This window comes from Poecilia latipinna, unplaced genomic scaffold, assembly GCF_001443285.1.
Source record: "Poecilia latipinna isolate Pla-1442-1.1 unplaced genomic scaffold, P_latipinna-1.0 Scaffold522, whole genome shotgun sequence".
Lineage (NCBI taxonomy): Eukaryota > Metazoa > Chordata > Actinopteri > Cyprinodontiformes > Poeciliidae > Poecilia > Poecilia latipinna.
The window spans coordinates 492,005-508,852 of record NW_015113138.1 but is presented as its reverse complement, the minus strand read 5'-3'; the positions used below and the strand labels follow the sequence as shown (position 1 = coordinate 508,852).

Below are 16,848 nucleotides of genomic sequence, written 5' to 3'. Positions count from 1 at the left end.
TTTTACATTCTCATTCCACCTGAGTTTGGAGTTCATCTGGTGACAGAAATGTCAAAGTAAACCTTTGCACACACCCACAGCTCCAACATAAAGGCCATGAGAGCTTCAGGCAGAGCAGCAGAATGATGTTTACAGTAAGCCATCAAAGACTTGTACTCCACACATGACACATGTGAACCACAAATCTACAGATCAGAGCACAGACAACAAGTTCTCATGCTCCACGGCTCTTGGCGGCTCCTGAATGATGCTGTCAGGGTCAGTTGGTGGTTGCTCTCGGTGAATTCCCAACTCTTTTAAATCCTCACTTTTATCAAGCCAAAGAAGCTTATCTAATACCTGAAGGTGTCTGGCAGTCTCTCCAGTCGAAGTATCCAGCATACATGCCGGGCTCCAAGGAACCGGCGATTGGATCGGCTCGTCTCTCGATGTAAGCTTCAAAAAGTTTTCCATCCAACTCCCGAACGGCGTCTAAACTCACCTGGAAGGTTACAGATAGATGGGAATTAACAAAAACCAAGGCTACGCTCACAGAGCGGGTCTAGATGCTCAATTCTGATTTTTTTTTTTGTGGAAATCTGATTTTTTTTGTGTGTGATGCGACTGCAATTAGACTCCTGTGTGAATGGTTCACAAACCTAAAGCGACCTGAATGAGCAGAAGAAGAACCTTGATGTCACACAGTAGTGCATTGTTTCTAGAAGTAATAATGCACATTGACTTGATCAATTTTAAAGTTGAAGTTCAGCAATGGAGCAGACAGTATTGTCACAAGATCATGAGACAAATGGCAAATAGCAATGATCTGTTGTGGAACACTGACTGCAACCTCTGTAGAGAAGTCCATTTGGATGTGTATATGGAACCAGAAGTTGGGTGATTGTGATGTGATGCGCTTTACAAAGACTTATTTCATATTTTCATATTTTATCATTTTTAGTAATTGCGTACGTTACGATTTATCATGTTGGGTTTTCTGGTGCAGAATTATGACATAATGAGACATGACAGTTCAGACTGTAGATCCTTTGAAAACAATCGGATATAGATCAGATTTAGTACCACATACTGAAGCGATTGATTCATATTGAAAGGTCAGAATTGGAACTTTCAGAGAAGAAGTCAGATATGGGTCACATTTGCCCACTTAATGAATGTAGCCATCCTCTCCTTTATTTCTAGAACAGTGGTTCCTCAGGAACTGATGTCCTCCATGTTTCAGATGCATCTCTGTTCCAGCACACCTGATACAAACGATTGCCTGACCTCCTCTGAATGCCATCAAGAGCTGCCGAAGCCTGTTAATCACCCACTTAAATCAAGTTTGAAGCAGCAGGACGACATCTAAACCATGCAGGACAATGGTCCCTGAGGATTATGGTAGGCAACCACTGTTCCAAAGTTTCACGTATAAAGTATTGTACTTTATTTCATGTAGGTGCACATAAAATATGTTTTTTGCAGGTTGTAAAACGGGTATAAATAAACCACACGTTAAACTGAAACCAAGCTTAAATGGGAGAACTGCGTTTAAACAAATCTCACACCGCATTCCTGCTGATTTGAGCTCTGTACTTTGACTGGGCCAAAACAACACCTGAATCCTGTTTAGCGACTGTGTTGCAGATTTGTAATTGAGGTCATTGTCCTGATAATGAAGCAGTTTGGACCAAGCTTCAGCTGTTGGACAAACTACTGCTGGAATGCTGCGGTATACAGACTGAATGACTGCAAGGTACCCAGAAATACAAATCAAACCCACATCATCTCTTTTCCACCACTATGCTTGACAGGTGGTATGAGGTGTTTGCCGTTTGGTTTTCTCCAAACTTTACACTGCGGTTCATTCAATGCAACTTTGCAAACCAAAGTCATCCTTCAACATTCTTTTTTTTTTTTTTTTTTTAAAAAACATGGACTTTCTCCTTCAAATATTCCAATTTTTCTGCTAGTTTTTCATCATGAGATTTAAGATTTAACCAAGTCCTGTAGAGTCTGAGATATTTTGGTCAGTTGTGTCTCCATTGCACAATCTAACCTTGGGGTGGATTTACTGGAATCGAACAATTTGCACATGTCTAAAATGTTCTCCCATCTGTGAATAATTTTTCTCTGTGTTTACTGTTCAACTTCAAATAGTTGGAAAGTGGCAACATAATCCTCTTAACAACAGTGTCCTACCATACATCATTGCTGATATCTTTCCACGCTAGGTTTCCACCCTGCCAAAACTGCCCGTTAGTGGAGGTCAGATTGATGATGATAAAGTGATGAAAACTTTGCTGCTACCGTTTCATTTTAAATCCCATTGAAGCCGTTAAAGTGTACTTAGTTTATCAAACAGTCGTTGCATTTTAGCCTTATTGTTTGATAACTAATCAGTATGAAATGTGTAGTGTTTTGTAAATTGACACTTTGATTAATGTTACCTCCTAATTTTTTACTTCTGGAACAAGAAAAATAATAAAATTTTATCTGCAAATGCTTTCTAATGAACAATGCTAAACTATCAAAATTTATATATGTGACTTGTGCATTTTCTTAAATTATTTTTGATCAGAGATATGCTAATGATGATAATATTCTATACAGAGCAACAATTTTATGCCAGATGCAAACTGGGATTTTTTTCTTTTTCACCAACACTTTCAGAGCTATTTTAATCAGGCAGTCTAACACCCATATCATGTTAACATCTTGATGAGGCTCTAACTCAAGCTTTCAAAGAAAATAATGATCAACTGTTTTTACTGGAAAACCAACCGAACTTTTATTTTCTTTGTGATTCAGCCATTAGTCATTGTGTGCCACTGTGTGACTGTGTCTGAGTGAGTGAAGAGAAAGTGGTGAAAATTAGCTTTAAAGACAATGACATTTACCTTTTTTGATTAAGAGTCATCACTCTGCTGAGAAACACAACCTCATTCATCAGAGCTTTGATGTTACAGACACCTCAGCAAACCACTTAACAGAATAACAGCATGAATGTATGAGTACAATGCACTTTGGCTGCAGTTGACGCCCGTCCTAAAAAGGAGTCACGGTTTCGGCTACAGACCCGATTGATCTTCTCTGTCCCCGTCAAGCCGTGCTTCTCGAAGTGGTCGGCCAGGTTCAGGAAGGTGTGCCGTTCCAGGTATTGGCAGTTACTCAGGATGATCAACAGGCGCTGCTCCTGTGCACAAAACAATCCCAAGTTTTAACTTCCATGTTCTACAAAGAAGCCAAAGAAATTTAAAATTGGAACATTTTACTCACTTTTCATTCATCTATCTATCCATTTATATGTATCTATCTGGACGAAATGAGTCTGTGAAAGCTCACGTATGATGCATGAGTAACATTGATTTTCTTAAAGAGTGATAAGAAAATAAACTTGTTGACTTAAACCAAATTAAACATTCACTTTCAGGTGGGCTTTATTGACTAATAATTATATTTATATATTAATATATCAGTTTCATTAAATCCAACCCAAAGGCATATTCTCACAGTGGTTTCGAATGAGAGGAATACATTATGAAAATATGTTTATTCAATATTCAATATTAACACCTCAATTTTATGTCTGCATGTGTGTTAATATGGAATTAGAAATTAAATAATTATCTTGCATTAATCCACTAAAAGAATGTTGTCAATCACACAAAATAGTGCTCAAATAATTACTGAGACAAAAAAATTGCATTATAAACTAGATACTGAAGCAGCTCTGTCACACAAGACAAAGTTACATACCGCATTGTTTTGAAGCAGACGGAAAAAGGACAGTTTCTTTAAGATATTTTTTGTGTGATGTGCATTTGTTTTCAGCCAACTCATTATTATACTCCCAAATAAAATCTGGATACCAATTGCCATCACAAGTCGTCTAATTACTGAATTAAGTTAATTTGTGTGTCATTTTGTCTCAGTATATAAATAGTTATTTAGTGAAGAGAAAACAAAGCATTGATAAGTGAAAATAATCTGGAAGAGCTGCAAAAATAATTAAGCTCAGGTGGAAATATATGTGGATAGGAACAAATTATTAATATGTGACTTAATATGATCTTAAATCCTCTTATCCACAAATCTGATCTTTATGTATGAGTGGCAATAGGAGAAAACCACTGGACATCCTGTCTGAAATTAACCACAAGTAGGGGGCGCAACAAACATTTGCTGTAGAAAGTGATGTGATCAGATGAGACCAAAACTGAACCTTAAGGCCTACGTGCAAAATATTACAAAATATATTTTTTCTGTAAAAAAATAAATGCATTAAAGTTTGTAGTTTTAACATAAAATGTTAGAAACTTCACAGGTCTTCTTTTATGAGATACACACACACACATATATGTTTGTCTAATCACTCATAAACTACATACAAAAAAACTACTCTTAAGTAACCGGTACTCTAACATAACGGGATTAGGATACATTAAATTGTACTTATTTTTTAATAATACAAGATTTGTTGTTTTGGATTAATCTTGCATACGAGCAAGATTGCCAACTCAATATCTCCTTCTGTCCGATTTTAATTTTAATTTCCACAAACTCACAATAACCTTCCAAAACTGTGCAGATGGAGGTACAAATTTATAAAATAACCAAATCTAGTTCTTAGAAACAGAGAGATGACTGGGTGATAAGCTTGTAGTGTGCCAACCACGAAATGTGGCGTCACTCGCAGCACGTTTGTTTTTCATGCTCCAGCGATAAGAGCCTCCAGTTGGCTACAGAAACCTGATATCTATTAATGGCTGTCTGGTTTGCATCCTCACATGCTTTTTAGCAAGTCGTTCTCAAAACAAAAACATCAAAAATACTGCATGAGTGAAATCCGTCTCGACTCTGGTCATTCACCAGAGCTCCGCTGCCAAACTCCCGCTGCTCACATCGGGCTGGGGAAACCCCTTCTGCACCTTGCTCCATTTCCCTTTACCAGAAGCACCCCGTACCCTGCTCTTCCTCCCAGCCGCCTCCCCTGCGTTTTACCCCTCCACCAACAACTCAACCAAGTTACAGGAAACAAGGACGTATCTGCTGCTTGTCCACAACCAGGAAACAGCCTGATAACATTTTGTGGTTCCAGTGACTGAGACGTGTGTTTGTCTAGTTGGGTTACATAGCGAGCCCACGCTCGGGTGACGCTACCAGGCGCAAGCTGGCTGTAGGACTCGAGGTTATTAAATCGAGAATGCTCTGTAAAAACTATAATGATTTTGCTTACAGATGTCGGAATGGATCCCTCCTGGATGCCAGAAAACCGATCAGGAGAGGATAGGTCCACTGAAACGTTGCTGAACAGAGAGGAGACATTTCTTTTTCAGAGGAAACCACAATACGAACTAAAAAACTGAAAAAAGAAATCTTCAAAATACTCACTGAGATACATCAAAGTCTTCATCTGCCTTCGTACTCAGCTGCTCCAAACAGTTTATAAAAACCTAAGGTGAACACATGGAGATCCCACATCACTTCCACAAACATCAAAGCTGCGAAATTCAGTCTTATACGCTACTATGAGTGAAAACGACAAAAATTAGTGGAAAAAAAAGATCTGCAGATTGAAAAACAAAACCCCCCCCCCCAAAAAAAAAAGAGGGAAGTTCTGTTTTCATTGTATGTGTTTTGTCTCCATTGTGTCAATTGTGATTTCTAATTAATTCCATGTGGTGGAACTGGTCAATACTGGCAACAAAAGTTGATCTGTGTCGACAGCTAAGGATTGAGAAACATCCTCAGCAGTGATCGGCAGAAGCCAGCAGAAAAGGCAAATATAATATGGTGTCATGTAGCAATTTATACTTTATTTTAGATTTTCCATTTTTATCACTTTACAACCATGCTAGCTTTTTTTAAATGGGTGCAACCTGCAGGTTGGGTCTACTGGGAATTTCCTTTTTGTAAATTTTTATAAAAAAAAAAAATAAAAAATAAGAAAAAAAAAAAACATCTTCAGTATAAATATTTTGAAAAAGGAAACAATGTCAAGGATTTATGCATGTATATGCAAACCTATACATATATGCACAACTGTGGACATGCATGAAAAACACAAAAATGCTTCTGGCATGCGTGGATTTTGTTCCAGAAGATTCAGAGTAATGAAAACCTGAGTGGGTTTTAGCTACAGTGCACACAGTGATCTGTGGCTCCTTTATGGGAAACTTCCTCAAATCATACAAGAAATGAATCTAATAAAAGTAAGCATGTATTATTGAGGTCTGCAGATGTTTTCTAGCACACTTTACCTTCATGATGCTCACGCTGAGCTGTGCTGCCTTGTCCTGGACCTGGTCTAACTGCAGAACCTGACAAATACAGGAAACAAAGCCTAATGTAATCGAATCAGTGGCTGTAATTTGTCAAGCATAGACATAAATCTGTCAGAGGGGTTTTCACAGGATAAAGTGACCTTTAACCTTTTGCGCTGAAGGATTTCAAACTTCGCTTTCACTCATTTCAAAACCTACATTGATTTCTCCTGCTTTGATTTCCAGCGGCTCTTTCAGTGACTGCAGCATGTGGACCAGGCACTGTTCAAACTTTGAAGGCTGCAAAAAATATCAAAGACAAAACATGCGAGAGAGACTTAGAATTGTGGGCTGAAGAATAAAAGCAAGTCAGATTAAAGCCAGGCAGCAGGTGCACGTTAGAGTCGGTACATTATTATGTAAGGGGGCGTCACTTCTCTTTTTTTCAGCTTGATCTGTGATTTCCACTGAAAGTGCTTCACAACATAATAAGCAGCAGATAAACCCTAATCATTGTCTCCTCTACACTATGTGATGTAGATGCTCAGACAGTTACAATGCTACAGAGTCAGATTTGACGCTAGGATACGTTGGCCTGTAAGGTGCCGATGTACTGTTGCTGCAAAAAAGCACCTGACAGATACTTATGCTGTTAAGTCCTACGCATGTCGCAAGGATTTTTGTAGTTTTTCCATTTTCGTTTGCATTTCTGTAAACTTCATGGACTTAGAACACTTATTATGTACATTTTTTTCCATTACTTAAAGAATGAGAGTTAGCCATTTTGTCTTGAGCAGAGTAGAAACTTTAGGACATCAACCTTAATAAAGTCTATAAAAATATGAGATAAAATGAGGTATTTCTGAAAGAATTTCATAAAAGCTCAGACAATCACATACAGGATGATATAGTATTCTTATTGGAAGATGATTGCATAAAATCTATTTTTGATTTTGCAAGCAACAAAATGACTCGATTCAATTCAAAGCCCTGAACTAATCCGAAAAAGAAATTAGATCTGATATAGATCAGATTAGATTCTGTTAGATGTAATGAATAAATAAAACATAGCAATATTAAAGAACAAATAAACAAAGAAACAGGGTAATGTTTATAAAGTAAAGAAGAATGTACTGAATTAGGGTTGGTTCTAAGTGTTTGCGGGAATATATCTACCGCGTTTAGTTCTGTAAGATCGAGCACTGCTTGGTGTGGTAACTCATTCTTACCAGACTGGTGATTCCCTCGTTATCTACAACCCAATCTTCCTTTTCGGCAAGCCTCTTCACATCTAAATGGGGAAGAAGCAATGCAGAAATGACTTCAAACCGTTCAACAATTTACCGAACAAGAATCCCTTATTTACAAAGAACGATAATAAACAGACATTGTTGTGCATTTCTGAAGAAAAACCAGGCAATGGCAAAGAAAATCTACCTTTCTGCAGAGACCTCAGTTTGTTTGGTGTTATGTGACACGGGTATAGGGAGTTCAGCGAAAACCAGTCGCTCTTCTCAAAATGACCATACCTAACCACAAGTGAAACTGAACATGTCTGGTTTTGGTCTCATAACACTTTCTCCATTATAACCCTGGAGGCTGCAGGAGGCAAGAAGAGCCTGACCAGTAAGAAAATCAATGCAGGCAATTCAGATGATTTATTAGAAAATAAATGCTGAGGAGTTTTTGGTGATTTCTCTTACTGCTTTACATCCATCAACAGTAATTTTCTTCACTTCTAAGTGACTTTCTTAAATTCTGCCTTGTATTTTTGGGTCTACTGTGCACAAAAGTTATGTGAAAATTAGAATAAATTATCAGTTTTTCTTCAAGACTTTCTTGATGCAAGTATGCATTTATACAGTGATTTCACCCGATGTACAGCTGTAGTACTTCAATATACAATCCTCTGCATAAATGATCAGAATTCCTTGTACAAATATGTAAAAAATAAAATAAAGGAATGACAGTAACCTAATTTTACAACAGAAACTTGAGGAAATTCAAACCTTTTTTTTTTTATTTTATTTTATTACAATTGAAATACAATTGAAAATAGGGTTCATTTTGTGATTGGCTCTCTAACAATTTTCCCTTTGAAAGACAAACAGGCCCACAGCATCAGATCCCCTGCCATACTTAACTGTGGGCAAGAAGTCCTTTACATATGTTCAGATCCACAAACACAACTTAATTTCCTCTGCTGCCCTACAGTTCCACTGTGCATCACCATCACATCCAAACTGATGAATCCCAATCGAGCATGAAAATATCCACTTTCCACCATACACACATTAGACACAAGAAAACATTAAATTAATTATTCTGACAAATCTCTTCATCCACATGAAATCCCATCTCCATTGACTGATAAGGATGCCCAGCTCATTTTTCTTACACGTAACCCCAAAAATCATTGATCTCTGAGGAAATTTGCTGTGATGTTTGTTCTCCACACTCTCATCCTAAACGTTCCACTGAGATGAAACCAAGTTGAAGTTCCAGAATTTTCTTCTTCTAGGACTCTGGTTCAACACTGATCCATTATCCATGGCTGCTGCTTTTAACAGATTAGCCGTTTTGCACATTTGATTTCTAAGTATTCAATCACATACACCGAGTCAGCCAATTTGATTTTCATGCTTTTTTTGTGTTTCATTCCTCTTTTAAGGCATGCATTTCTGTCTTGACACTTCAGCAGATTCCTTAGTCAACATGCAAGAATCCCATTATAATCTTAATGTTTTGTTTGCAACTGATTTGCAAGTTTGTGCTGAAGGATTGGCAGCTGTCTTGTATATGCAACGTTTCCTGCAGTAGTTTTTTAAGTGTTATTCTTGTATTCTTATTTGTGAATTTAGACTTGTGCAGTACACCTAAATGAGTTCATGAATACTTTTCTTTATTTTGGTTTTAAAAACATTAGTATAATAATTAAGACATTTCTCAACTTTTTTTGAAGGCATTTATCAAAATAATTTTATTATTGCTATAGTACATTCCATGGTGTGATAATTGTGCTTCATTTTTTCCTAAAAAATAAAAAATATATGTAATACCGTTCTACAGTTTTATTTTAGGGGTTAAAGTAAAGTGCACATGTGGACAGCAGCTGAAGTAAACACTAGAGCAAATTGCCAGCCCATAATTCAGAAAAGTCTGCAAAGTGTAATAAAAATAAACTCTGTCCTCTTTCAGAGATGAAGCCGACATGATCAGATGCAGATGGTTTAATGGGCAATAGTTCCCCCGTTCACTTTCCACAGCTTCCACTCAGCGGACACCGTCTCACCTTCTGACGTGTGGAGCAGTGTCACCATCAGGCAGTGGACCCTCAGGTCCAGCAGCAGATCCTGGATCACCTGCAGCAAATCATTCGGGATCTCCAAAGTGGACAGCGCCTCGTGACAACCCCTGGGCGAGAGACGCACCAACATCATCAGATCAGATGACCAAAGTCAGTCATTAACAAAGTGGCGGAAAGGAGGCAGATGTTAAAAAACTTGGGAGTGAGAACCTGACAGTGTGGATGATCTGCGTGAACCAGGCTCCGGTCAGCTCCGTCTTGTCCTCCCAGCCTCCATAAACATGAAGCTCTCCTTGCGGTAAAGTGGTGGGGAGCAGAGCGCCGCGAATAAGCTTCACAAGCCTGTTTGTCAGCTCCTCGATCATTTTCTACAAAATGAAAAAAAAAAACAACAACAAAAAAAACCCCATAAAACATGTAGAAACCAGATAACAGACCTTACAAAAGAAGCTTAAGTCTAAGTGAAATAAGCTTCATACTTTGAAGTCATTCTGTCTCTGTCTGGCATTCTTCTTGGACTTTTCCACCTGGCCAGATTTCTCTCCAGTCTGAAAGAAAAAAAAAAAAGTTTTCCAGTTTGAAAAGCAGTTAACATAATTTTCTAAGGTAGGTGAGGAGACTGGTAAGATGGTGAAACATTTTCTTTTTTTAAACAAAGATAACCACTAACAGGAACACAAAGGATAATTTTCAGTTTGCTTCATCAGTATGGAAAAATATAGTGTTTTACATAATTTTGCATCTGGAACAGTTTACAGTGTTTTCAAGGATATCACAGAGCCTATTCTGGTCTAGTTTTGTAAACATCCTTTGAGGCTCAGGTTGGGGAAAAACCTGGTAATGTTATTGTTCCTGGAAACCCTGCAAAAAACGGCAAGCCCATCACTAGACATGTATCCCTAGCAACATCCTCCAGCTGACACTGGAGAATCGCAAAGCATTCTCGCATCAGAGGGGTCACAAATTTACTTCAGAAAACTCAGAATCTACAGGTTTAACACGGTGCGGGTTAAGATTAACACCACACAGCAACCTGAACACACCATGAAACACGGTGGTGGCAGAAGCATCCTGTGGGAAAGCAAGTCTTTAACAGGGGCTAGAAAGTTGGTCAGATGGATGAAAAATTGCTAAAGAGAAGCAGAAGCTTATTAAATCTAGACTTAAGTTTTAACTTTGCTGTTATTTTCACATCCCAGTTGTTTGCAGTTTTTATTTTATTTTATTTCTTGTAAATAGTCTATTTTTCATGCGCATATACATCCAGGCACAACTTGCACATTTTTCTCGTCTAAATTAACCAGCAAAGCTGCATATTACTTTTGATCTGAATAGGATATTTTTCAATAACTGCACTGTCTTATTGTTCTTATGTTGTAAATTTGTCATTATTGTAGAGTCTCTTATTCTTATGCATATATTTTCTTTTTACTTTTGGGCCATTTGCATGTTCCCATTTACCTTAACTTGCTGCTATGACACCTGATTTTTTTCCACTATGGGAACAATTTTATTCTATTCTGTTTTTAAATATATCTGCACAGTGGCACAGTTGGTAGCATTGTTGCATTGCAGCAAGAAGGTCCTGGGTTCAATTCCCTGGAGATAGGCACCGGCACCCCTCCCAGCCCCAATGGGATAAGGGTGTAAGAAAATGGATGGATTACTAAAATATGCAGAAGAGAAAAACTGTGAAAAACTACTAGTCCCGCAAAGTTTTGAATTCAGCAGAAAATAAATAAATGACCCACAAGTCCCTAAGCTAACATTTGTTAAAATTTTAAACAATCAACTGTTGATTGATGTTTAAAGACTGAAATTTTGATGCACTTAATAGTGCTATTTTGTTTTTAAACCTGACCTGCAGATCATGGACCAGAGCCAAGGTGAAAATGGCCTTGGTGCATCAGTGAAAAAAAAACAAAACGGAGTTTTCCAATTATTCTTTTTCTTCTCACTCTGAATCGTTTACCTCACTAAAAAGACTTCCATTGACGTAGGAGATCCACAGCTTCCAGAAGTTTGGCAGCTGACCGATCACCACGTCTGAGAGTTTCTCCACAAACTGGACCTGCTGTGGGGTTTCAAAGCGCCACGCTGGAGGAAAGAAAAGCTTATTATTCATTAAACTCAAAGTCGTGTCGTGATGTGGGTAACTACACAACAAAAACCTTCCTGGAAGACAAACATTTTTTTCTTTTTTTGTGGCCTTACTGTACTAGCTGATAAGAGGAGATTCCCCTAAGCACTGTATGTGACAGAAAGTGTTACACACATAAACATCAGTGTAGCGGCAGGGAAGCCCCTCTGCGGCACCTTGTGTGTGGGTGATTTTACACTCACTGCTGGGTCGCGCCGACCGCAGACTGCCCCCTCTCTTCAGAGACGCGGAGTGGCCGAGCCTGCCGAGCGCTGCCAGATGGGTATCCCCCTCCAGACCCAGAGCGCCGACACCCACTGACCCACGCAGAGAGGAGAAAAAACAACACGTGCTTTAAATAGCAAATAATCAAATGAGCCATATTCCTAATTCCACATTCCTCGATAAGCTGAGCAGGTTTTCACACCAAACAATCCTTCCTTGTCTTGTCTTTATTTATGTTCTGATCCAGACCCGCAGCTTAGAGACATCCAAGTTCTGTCCAGAGTATGGGGGTCTGCAAGTGCAGGGGTGAAGTGGGTTTAAACTGTCCACAATGTCCTCAGTTACATCCAGCAGAAGACATCCACTAGATGGCAACAGAGAGCCATGGAACTGCAACGACGGCTGCAGCTTTGTAGGGGAGGCGCACGGTCCTATCTCATGAGGTGACATAACTTTGGCGAAATTAATCTGGAAGAAAGCTTAAAAGTAACAGCAGGAGGGGTGTAAGTTACGGGACAGGAATGAAAGTGAAAGAGCAGCAGAGCCAAGAAGGGAGCAAAGCTGCTGCAGTGAAAATGAAACTCAGGAGAGGTTCGTGCAAACGCTGCAGAACGCCTACATGGAGTTTGTCTAAACGATGGGAGACGGATGACCACATTTCCAAAACATGTGTCTGACACACACATAGAGAGAGAGAAGTGCACCGGTGACTCATAGACTGACTGCAGTGTGTTAGCAAGTATTGAGAAATCCCCCAAAACGAGCAGCAACTGTGGTTTAGATGGCTGTGCACACAACACAGCAGCCTAGAAAATGTAAGGAAATTCTCATTTGAGTCAGACTATCTGTAAACATATCTCCAACACACGCACACACACGCACATCCACACACACAAATCCACACTCGACCCACATGGAGCAGCACAGAGTCTGCCTTTCATGTTTTCCCTGTCTTCTTACAGGCATGAGAGCTGCTGTTGTTCCAGGTGTTGACTGAGGATCACAAGGAAACATGCAAGTCTGCAGGACTCAATCTGTGTTTGCACGACAATAATCACTTCTCAAAATGCAGAGATTAGAAATTGTGTGCGCTAAATATAATGTGTGCATGCCTTGTATACTTCCTATTTATGTTTGAAGCGTGAGATCGCTGATGTTGAACTCACTCGTCTCAAAGTGTGTTAAAATATGTTTGTCTTGTAAACCTTTCTACATTTTAAAATGTCATAGTTGGATGCTTCAATATATTTTATTGACCACCACAAAGAGGTGCACAATTATAAATCAGCAGGAAATTGAAATTTTTTTTTTTTTTATTTTTTTTTAGGAAAATCGGAGTGTGACTTGCATATGCATCTACTTTGATACCCCTAAAAACTGACAAAACAACTGACATGACTGTGTGACGAAACTGACAGACCAAGAGGCCACGAGCTCAACTCAAGAGGAGTTTCAGAGAAAACTTTGCCAGGACAAGTAATAGTTTTGCACTTCACAAGCTTGGCTTTTATAAAGGCTGGCTGGAGTATGCATACCCGAAACACACCAGGAAGAGTGAATGCTTTTCGTCTAAGGGACAAGGAATTAGTTGGGGTTGATGGGAAGATTCATGGTGGTAAATGCAGAATATTCCTGAAAGAAAAAACTGCTAGAAGCTGAAAAAGATGTGAGACTGTGGTGGAGGCATTAAACTAGTAAAAAAACATCAGACACATTTCAATGTGATAGACTGACAAACTTTCGCCCCCTATCAGAGTCTGAGCACTAACACACAATTCTTTTCAGGTTTTAATTAGTACTTGTGAAACTGATGCTATTAATGTCTTCTTTGTGCTGGTCTGTCACTTAAAATCTCAATAAAAGGCATTTACGATGGGAACTGTCATCTTGGCAGAGCAAACTCACACATCACTAAACTACAGGCCAAGATTCCTGATCAGCTGTATTGATGTTGGGAACAGAAGTGCTGTTTAAGTAGCTCAGTTTATAAATGACTTGGGCCGACTCGAATCAGACGGCAGCAATGGGGTTTGCTGGAAGCATTTAGTCATATGAAAGCAACTCGTGCTGCTCTGCTTCTTCACAAGGCAAAAAGCGTTCCCGTTTATGGTTTGATAAAGATGGATGGCTGGATCTCGCATTTAGAACAATTCAGCGAGCGATTAATGGGGCGATACGAACACCAGAACGGCCTTTGGTCTCTAAACTTGACTAGGAAGCAAAGGAGATGGAGAAAATGATTTCAGCTACTGTCTTTACAACTGACCCATCAAAGACAAATAATGATCCCTGCCACGTGTGATTGAATGTGATTCAAGGCGGAAGAGGAAGCAGCCAGCAGAAGGGATGGTGGAGGCACCGCTCAGTAGAGGGTTGGGGAGGGTGTGTGTGTGGAGGGTGAATGTGGCAAGGTGAGCGAGGCGTGGAGGAAGACTGGGGTCAGGGGAGTGAAGTGGATGTGGTTTTGAGATGATGGCCGCTCAGGCACTGGCTGGGTGGAGAGACGTTTCAAGAGGTTTCTCACAGTTGAAGAGCGAAAAGAGGAGATGGTAAACAGCAACCAGGTGTGTGTGTGCGCGCGCGCATGTGTGTGAGAGACAGAAAGAGAGGGGAAGAGGTGTAGTGTTAAGCAGAGGAGAGAGACGGGACTTATTACCTCAGGTGTTATAATAAAGATTCTCGTTAACTTAAAACAAAAAGTCTAAATCAAGATTAAAATCTTGAAATATTTCATTAAACATAAAAACCTTTATCTAGAATTTCAAATGTGAAAAGATTGAATAAAAATAAATATGTTCATTAGAGCTGTTAAGGAATATATTCAAAATAACATCGTCATGCTAATCATTAATGTACTTTTTTTTAAAAAAATTGAAGACCCCCGAACAAAGCACACTTCACTCTGGAAACTATTTAACTTTTTTCTTTTAAACAAAAAACACAGAATATAACGGGTCCTTTTACTTCTGAGTTTAGGATCTAATTGACTGCATGGTTCCTGGTCAGTAAGTTATACACACACATATTTATAACCATGTTGCTTTAAAACTTTAGGCTCTTAGTTGCAGTAAAAGAGGATGTTGCAGCTGTGGTCTTGGCTGGTTTTAAGAAAAAATCCTGCATCTTTTTCACTTCAGAGAACAAGACAGGACTGAGTAAAACATAGCAGAGACAAAGACAAGAACAAGATGTTGAAAATGACATCTATATTGCAAAGACGAAGGGCCATCTCAAGAATCAAGCATTATTACAGCCATTCTAAAATCATCGCCAGTACTCTGACATGGAGGCAATAATCAGATCATCAGACAAAGTCTATAAAGTGAGAGATCCTGTAAAAATCCAACATTAAATGCAATGCAATCAGAAATCTGGATGCATCTAATTTTTGTGCTGGGGCACCTAAGAAAAACATGATGTGCACTAGCGCAACCAGTTACTCTAGAGCCGAGAGTGGAAGGACTTTAAATTTAAACAAAGTTTGTTGTAACCAGAGTTGAACTTACTGTGCATTGACATACCGATTTTTTCAATGCCTTTTAGTCAAACCTCATTTATGAGCTAGATGCTAGAAAAAGAGAAGATTCCTACAAATGGGAAAGTCAGATATAGTTTTTTTAAATCGTTTTTTGGATATACTCCACAATTTCTAGTTTGCATGTTAATTTTTGTCTGCCATGACATTTAAGGTGAATAGGCAAAAAAATAAACCAAACCCCGAATCAATCAAGCCAGAGCCCCGGAAATCTCTGTTACCCTTAGCATTAGACATGTTTACGTTCCAGCTGTACAATGTGAAGCAGCCCCCTCTCTAGCACTGTTTTCCTGCATGTACGTGTCTGAAGTGTGGTCGGAGAATCGCTCGTCTTCCTGAGCGGACAGTTTCACATCCACATTTTTCTGCCGGCTGATTTAACAGAGGAACAGCTTAATTGGGGTTAATTGTTCCAATCCATCTGTGAAGCTGTGTGTGAGGCAGAAGGGGAGAGTTTGTGTGTGTGTGTGGCAACATATCAGGCCCTGAAACCCAAATCTGAAGCCAGCGCTGCCTTGCTTTCATCTTATTCATATGCTGGTGAAAAAATAAACATGCGAGCCATGAACAGAATGGGGTTGGGAGGGTGGTGACGAAGAGGGAATGTGGGCAGAGGGCTGGAGTGACGGAGGCGCAGCTGGATTTCCCTTCCTTCAGCTACTTCTAGGCTCAAAAGACATGATTGGAAATGCAAAATAGGAGGCTAGGACTAATATTATGTGCCGTTAGTCACCTCTTCCGCCGCTGATGAACTCATCTCTGCAGTTTTGCATCAGCTGCAGGATCCACTTGTGTTGAGCGTAGATACACTGCCAGGCTGGGTCCCCTGGGGCATGCAGGTCTGAAAGGTACCTACAGGACAGAAACAGACAGGGAACAATGAGTAATAGAAAATAAAACTGACTGAAGGAAATATAGCTACATCTCTCCATAGATCGCCACCTAGATCGCTCAAATCTAAAAAGTTCTACCAGCACATTCTCAACGTAAGAGCAAAGAAATGTATTTTAATGATGGTAAAATAAGGTAAAGTCAGATTAAATTGTTAAAGGGAGCTGGTGAACTATTGACTTTCTAGCCTGGTTACCCAATCCTCTGAAGTGTCTTTATGCCTTTATGTAGATTTTATAGTTTGCAGACAGTTAAAACCTTTAAAGGTTTATAAAAGACAAGGGAAAACATTAAGCGTTACAAACAAAATTTGATTTTGTTGGGCCTAAAATTGCCATAAATACATATTCAATCAGAAAGAAGTGGGTGCAGAGAAAAGAAATTGAAAGCTTAGCACCCCTAGTGGTAGATGGAAAAAAAGAATAAGGGATTTAATTTGATTACATGTCAATGAAACATTTTACAACTAGACCAAGGCAAGAATAACCTCACATCAGCTTTATCT

General features: G+C 39.2%; 1 protein-coding gene across 1 annotated transcript in view; it reads right to left on the bottom strand.

The window, feature by feature from the left end:
- The window catches only part of exoc2 (exocyst complex component 2), a 53,234-nt gene that overhangs the window by 4,683 nt on the left and 31,703 nt on the right, over positions 1–16,848 (bottom strand). Inside the window, exons 11-23 of the mRNA XM_015040687.1 lie at positions 16,186–16,304; positions 11,896–12,009; positions 11,525–11,649; positions 10,032–10,100; positions 9,763–9,920; positions 9,538–9,659; positions 7,475–7,536; positions 6,465–6,545; positions 6,243–6,302; positions 5,374–5,435; positions 5,219–5,288; positions 3,059–3,175; positions 340–481 (exon numbers count right to left, since the gene is read on the bottom strand). Of these exons, the coding sequence (XP_014896173.1) occupies positions 340–481; positions 3,059–3,175; positions 5,219–5,288; positions 5,374–5,435; positions 6,243–6,302; positions 6,465–6,545; positions 7,475–7,536; positions 9,538–9,659; positions 9,763–9,920; positions 10,032–10,100; positions 11,525–11,649; positions 11,896–12,009; positions 16,186–16,304 (1,301 nt within the window). The remainder of the gene's footprint in view (positions 1–339; positions 482–3,058; positions 3,176–5,218; positions 5,289–5,373; positions 5,436–6,242; positions 6,303–6,464; positions 6,546–7,474; positions 7,537–9,537; positions 9,660–9,762; positions 9,921–10,031; positions 10,101–11,524; positions 11,650–11,895; positions 12,010–16,185; positions 16,305–16,848) is intronic.